Source organism: Tupaia chinensis, unplaced genomic scaffold (assembly GCF_000334495.1).
Source record: "Tupaia chinensis unplaced genomic scaffold, TupChi_1.0 Scaffold000121_1, whole genome shotgun sequence".
NCBI lineage: Eukaryota > Metazoa > Chordata > Mammalia > Scandentia > Tupaiidae > Tupaia > Tupaia belangeri.
This window is the reverse complement of record NW_006159588.1, coordinates 1,341,819-1,348,577: the sequence shown is the minus strand read 5'-3', so window position 1 is coordinate 1,348,577 and position 6,759 is coordinate 1,341,819. Positions and strand designations below refer to the sequence as shown.

The 6,759-nt window shown below is 37.3% G+C and overlaps 1 protein-coding gene across 1 annotated transcript in view; it reads left to right on the top strand.

Annotated features, from left to right (window-relative positions):
- Positions 1-6,759, top strand: part of UHRF2 (ubiquitin like with PHD and ring finger domains 2) — a 119,874-nt gene that overhangs the window by 93,637 nt on the left and 19,478 nt on the right. Inside the window, exons 7-8 of the mRNA XM_006144468.3 lie at positions 2,913-3,036; positions 3,252-3,359. Coding sequence (XP_006144530.1) covers positions 2,913-3,036; positions 3,252-3,359 — 232 coding nt within the window. The remainder of the gene's footprint in view (positions 1-2,912; positions 3,037-3,251; positions 3,360-6,759) is intronic.

Here is a 6,759-nt window from a genome sequence, read left to right as displayed (position 1 = left end):
TTAAGCCCTTCCTTTTTTTTTTTTTTTTTTTTTTTTTTTTTTTAGTTAGTAAGAGGGCAAGTGTGCTCACTAGAGAGACAAAGAAAGCAAGGGAGAAAGTAAGAAAGCACACCCCATGGGAACAGTCGTACCACAATCCTTTCTTCTACATTTCTCCCTTCTTTTTGGAATTTTGGGCAGGCCCCAGGCATATTTCTCAAGCTGCCAGGTCCATGACTTGGATTTGGAGGTCAATAGCTACCCTAATCACTATGCCATAGGCTGACCTGCCCGTACCATATTTGATCTGACCTGTGTCTGCTCTAACTCTAGGCTTATCACTAGTCTGTTTACTCCCTAACCTTCAGTTGTACCCACATTTATGTTCCTCAAAGCATATCACATTTATGCCTTAGAACCTTTATATTTATTATTTCTTTGCCTAGAGTAGCTTCCTTGTCATCGCCACTCTAAGAAGCATACCATTTCTAGTCATTGTTATCATATAGCCCTTATGTGTTTCCTTTGATGTCCTTAACACATTCTGAATTTTTTTCTTTATGTATACTAGTTTTTCTTAATTACTATAATTACAAATATATTTTTGAGAGGTTTTTACTATAGGGTGTGTATGACTGCCAGAAAGACAGAGAGAGACAGAGAGACAGAAAGTGAGAAATCACCCCCCAGGGGAATGGCCATGCCACAATCCCTTTTCCTCCATTCTCCTCTTGGGATCTTGGGCACGCACGCACACACGCCTGACATGAGTTTAAGCCACAGATCCAGGACTCAAACTGTGGTCAACTACATGGGAGTCCAGAGACATAGCCATCACGCCAACTGCTGGTCCCCACTATGATTACAAATGTTTATGTCCAACATTAAGATGAGAGGGCTCCAAAAAAGTTTGTAGAAAATTAAATTATGAATTTATTTTTATGTAAAAAATTTAGAAATCTATGCACAGTGATATTCATAATACACAGTGATATTCATAATACACATTTCCATGAACTTTTTGAAGACCCTGCATTATGCCTTGCACATAGATTCTAAACAAAAACTATTAAAGGAGTGAATACAGGTATGACTGTAGGATGGTATAGACTGTATTATATTGCTCTATGGAATGTCTGTGTGTACATATCCAAGTCCTTCACTTCATCTAGAACTCTTTAACCATAAGCCTTCTTTTCTACTTCTCTGAATCATGTTATCTAGATATTTAAACCTGTGAATGTTTTTTCTCATCAGACTGGTAATCCCTGCTTTAATCAGAGGATCTTTGGCAAAATTACAGTTACAAGCGTGTAACTATAAAATATAGTCTCTCTCTAGGACCAATTAATTTTTGGAAGCCGTCCTCATTTCTCCATTAGAAGATATTTTAGGGCAAGCTGGTGACATGGTATTTAAGCTGGCTGAATCCCATTTGACAGACTTGCTGGTTTGAGTCCCAGACCTGGTGACTTCGAAAAACATGCCTAGCACATGTGCATGCATGCCCAAAATTTCAAGAGGGGAATGGCAGAGAAGGGATTGCAGCATAGCTCCAGGGGATGATTTCTCTCTCTCTCTCTCTCTTCCCCCCCCCCCCCCCCCCGCCCCCTGGTGAATACCCATGCCCTATAGAGAATTAAAAAAAAATTATTTAGTGCTTTTATAGACATAATTTACTCAAAATTCAGTACTGATTATTTATTGCTAAAAAAGAATCTCGTAATCAGGCAGTCAAGATCAATTAGTAGTCAGAGATGTCTTCTTTGCTCTAAAGGCCACATGGAATACATAAATATGAAATAGAAAGCATAGACAAAGAAATTGAAGATTAATTGCACAGTAGCCATTAGATTTTTGTTAGGATATTCCCAAAGTTGCCATTCTCTGTTGACACAAGAAGAGCTCTTTCTTGTTCTATGGATACATACTTCGCTTTTAGAAAAGACTTGGGACAACCAGTGATATGGTTAAGGCAGCTGAATCCCACATGGCCTATTGTGCTATTTGAATGTCTGACCCAGTGACTTGAAAACACAGGCTGGGTGCTTCTGTGTGTATATCTAAAATCCCAAAAGGAGAATGGAGTGAGAAGGGATTGTGGTACAACTGTCCCCCCTGGGGGTTGCTTTCTCACTCCCACTCCCACCACCTCCCCATCTGTCTTTCTCCAATAAATGCACTTGTCCTATAGAATAAATAAACAAACAAACAAACAAACAAATAAATAAATAAAATGACTTTAGGCAACTTATACAAGTTGTAGTAGGATGAACAATTATAAATAGGATAAAGGACAAATAAGTATAGAGAGTAAAAATTGAGCTAGGGATAAAAACAAACATCCTTGAAGTCCTATGTACTTATAATAAACTATATATTTTGACTTGTGAGAATTCTAATAACAAAGATGGGGCAATTATCTATTGCATAGCTCAGTGTTGGGTCTGGGAGTATTTATTCCAGGTACTTTTCTTTTTCTTTTTTTCTTTCTTTTTTTCTTTTTTAGTTTGCTCTAGAATGTGTGTGCTTGATAGAGAAAGTGAGAAATCTCCCAGCTGCCTTAACCTCTGCACCACCTGCTGGCCTGCTACTTTTCTTATAAGAACTTCAAATGAGTCATTCCTGTACTTGTGGCTTGTGATAAGAGTAGAGTTCATAGTGCCATTTGAATCTCACAGCTTTGGCTTTTTAACTGGATTTGAGAATTAATAATATTAAAATCTTTAAATTTCTCTAAAAGAATGACAATTTTTTTGCAGCCTGTCTAACCATGTAAACATTTGGAAGTGTTTTATACTTCCATGTCAGGTGAAGCTCTGTAACATATACCAAGTAATACATCTTAAAACTTGTTTTAACCTAGAGAGGCCATTCATTGCTGGCCTTTATATGGTATTGACAAAATTCCTGTATTCTTTTTTCTTTTGAAGGTATTGTCCTTCCTGTAAAACTGATTCCAGTGAAGTTGTAAAGGCTGGTGAAAGACTCAAGATGAGTAAAAAGAAAGCAAAGATGCCATCAGCTAGTACTGAAAGCCGGAGAGACTGGGGCAGGGTAAAAAAGAAATTCCCCTTTTCTCCCTAGTACCAAGTTATAATATATAATGTTTCAGTACCAATAGGAATAATGGTATAAAAAGTTAAACAATATAGTTATTTGTTAATATTACTGATATTGGTATACAAATAGTTAAACTTTTATTTTATTCCCTTGTCAAGGGCTTTCACTAAGATTAACGTAACTGATACAGCTTGTTTTGTGACTTGCAGGGAATGGCTTGTGTTGGTCGTACAAGAGAATGTACAATTGTCCCTTCTAATCATTATGGACCTATTCCTGGTATTCCTGTTGGATCAACTTGGAGATTTAGAGTTCAGGTATGTTTTAAAATTGGCTTTATTAAAAGGGCAAAATTGAGTGTAGTACAAATTATAGCAGTGTTAACATCTATTGATTATAAATGGACCTAACCAGTAGCACTTGGCATTCAGATTTTAGAATGAAAAGTTTTCTTTAGGATAGGTATGCTCTGCCCCAGAACTTAGCAGACACTGGAACGTACATCACAGAATTAGGTAATAGCTATGTCTCCCTACCCCCAATCACAGTTTACCTATTTATTTCCTCTAAGGGTTAGGGCAGATAGGCACCCTTGACAGGATCCTTAAGTTGTAATCCTTCCTCCCAGCCCTACACTCATTCAAGGTCATGGGTGTACCTGGTTTGTTAAGATAGACCTGGGACGTGAACCCAGAGCCATCCTGCTTGGTCTCTAGCATCATACAACAGTGCGCCTACTTGCCTGTGCCGCCATGGCTGGGCTATCTTATCAGTTTATTTTACTGTTCTATTACAGTTGTGATAGTTAGCATTATTAAGTTTTCTAAAGAATTTTTCTTGCAAATTTTTTCTTTAGGTCATGTGTGAAATTGTCAATGGCATTGAACTCTAACCTTGCTTCAGGTGTTTGGGGCTTATCCTTCTGGATGAATACTAAGACCGAGCAGAAGGAATGACTAGCTAATGCGAGCATTATTTTCCCTTTCCCTTCAAGGGAGGCACTATTGTATTTATTCCTGATTTCTTCTTCTTTTTTTTTTAAGAAATTTTTTTCTATAGAGCTCATGTGCTTGTCAGAGAGACAGAGAGACAGAAAGCAAGAAATCACCTTCAGGGGGGATGGCCATGCCCAGTCCCTTCTCTTCCATTAGGCTCTTGGGCATGCCTACACACGTGCCCAGCATGAGGTTTAAGCTACCAGGTCTGGGACTCGAACCTTGGTCAACTACTTAGGAGTTCAGTGACGTAACCTTATGCTGTTTGTTGGTCCTACCTAATTTCTTTTAAAAGGCAGCTTTATCATGGAAAACTTAATGTGGAAGTAAAGCAAAATCTCTTCAGTAAAGCAGTTTCCTATTAGAGACACCCAGGACTCTGAACTTTAGTTTAAATAAAAGAGGCAGCCTAGCTCTGTGGCATAGTGGTTAAGGTACATGGCCAACTGCGTGGTTCAAGTCCTGGACCCAGTGGTTTGAAAAACACTCTGGGCACGTGTGCCTGTGTGCCCAAAATCTTCAGTGGAGGAGAGAGGAATGTGGCATGACTATTCTCTATGGAGATATTTTCTCCTCTCCATCTTTGTCTCTCTCTGGAAAGTATACATGCCCTCTAGCAAAAAAAAGAAAGAAAAAGAAAAAAACACAGAGACAAATTTTTGTATGGAGTGGCTCTGATACATAGACTTGTGATAAAATTCTAAATTAAATAATATATGTACATAGTCTGAAAAGTATAATAATAGAATGTCATTTGTATTTTTTTAATAATTATTTGTATTTGTCTTTATTTATCTGTTTGTTTTAATTTGACCAGAGAGGGACATAGTAGAAAGAGAGAGGGAAAGTGAGAAAGTAAACCACCATGTCTGGTACTCAAACTGTGGTCAGCCATGTGGGAGGCCAGCTTATGGCATGGTAGTTAAGGTGCTGGATCTCACATGACCAACTGCATGGTTCAAGTTCTGAACCCAGTGTCTTGAAAAAGACACTAAGTGCAGGACCAGCAGTTGGCATAATGACTGTGTCGCTGGACTCTAATGTAGTCGACCGTGGTTCGAGTCCCGGACCCGGTGCCTTAAACTCATGCTGGGCATGAGTGCATGCGTATCCAAGATCCCAAGAGGAGAATGGAGGAGAAGGGATTACAGGGTGGCCCTCCCACCAAGGGGGGTGATTTCTCACTTTCTGTCTTTCTGTCTTTCTCTCTGGCAAGCGCATGCACCCTATAGCAAACAAAACAAAACAAAACAAACCACCAAGTGGATGTGTATGCATGAGCGTGTATGCCCAAAATCCTGAAAGAAGAAATGGAGGAGAAGAAATTGCAGCATGACCATTCCCCATGGGAGGTGCTTTCTCTCTCTCTCTCTCCAGCAAGTTCACACACCGCCTAGCAAATATTAAAAAAAAATAATAATAATAATTATTAAAAAAACCTATTCTACTTTTCATTTGCATTTTGTTTTTCAGAGATAATCACTTTAAGATTTTAGTTAATCTCTTTGAAATTACCTCCATGTTTGTAAATGACATGTAGATACTGCTTTTTACTTTACATTTTAGTTTTATTAACGTCCTCTTTTTCTTTACTTATTTTTACGTTTTTCCACATTTACTTTACATATCAAAAATTTTTGTTCATACTCCATAGTTCTTGGCAGTTAATAAACAACTTTCAAAATACTGAATTTTTAAAGATAATGTTTAAAATATTTCTTATAATTTTGTTTATGACTATAATAACGAAGACATTGTGGTTTTAAATATTTTTGAGAAAATATTTACATGTCAACTACTCAAATTGTTGAAAAGCAAATTCCCAGCACACTAGTCACATATAAACCTTCTCAATTTGGCCCTTCCTACCAAGTATTCCATGATAACACCATCTGCTAGCAAAGATCAGTCTCTTTTTCTTCCTTCAAAGTCTTCCTCAAGATAATCCACTGGCGTGGTTGCTCTTTTGCAATCTCTACTGACTACAATGCCGGGCTAGAAAAGTCCAGGTTGTTTTATGTTATAAATTCTTTCATATATCTTCTCTAATCCTCTCTGCTAGGGAGAACTATTTATGGTGCCAGGCCATCTTTCTAAGAGCTTCTTTTGGCTTACTTGAGATCCACCTTAGTTCCATAATTTCCTGATTAATCTTCAGATATGAAATTCTAGTCAAAGCCCTGTCTAATAATTAGTATTTCCAATTTCTGATTCAATGCAAACAGCATTACTGAACTTATGCAAATAACCCTTCTACCACAAAATAAGAATACTCCCAAATATTTTCCAATTCCAGAGGGGTCAGAAAGGAAGAAAAGTTTGTTTCCATTTAAAGAAACAAACAAGAAAAGTATTTTAACAAATTGCTGAAATTATCAACAACCCAAAAGAAAGTAAAATACTTAAATTGGGAAAACAAAGCATAGTAAAAAAAAAAAAAAATCAGTAATGTTCCATTCAGAAAGTTATGAAATTCTATTTCACCAGTTCAGTCTTATGTTCAGACTCTCTTCTGTTGAATATACAGTGTTACTGTGATTCAATCTTTCCATTTTTAAATCCTGGAAGTTAACATTCAATGTTATTATTGATATTTCTTGTCCATAGCATTAAATTGGTCATTTTCTTGGTTGCCTTTTGTTCTCTTATTTCTTTATGTGTCTTTAGTTTTCCTGGTAGAGCACTCCTTTCAGAACTTCTTGAAGAGTGGGTCTGCTATTGA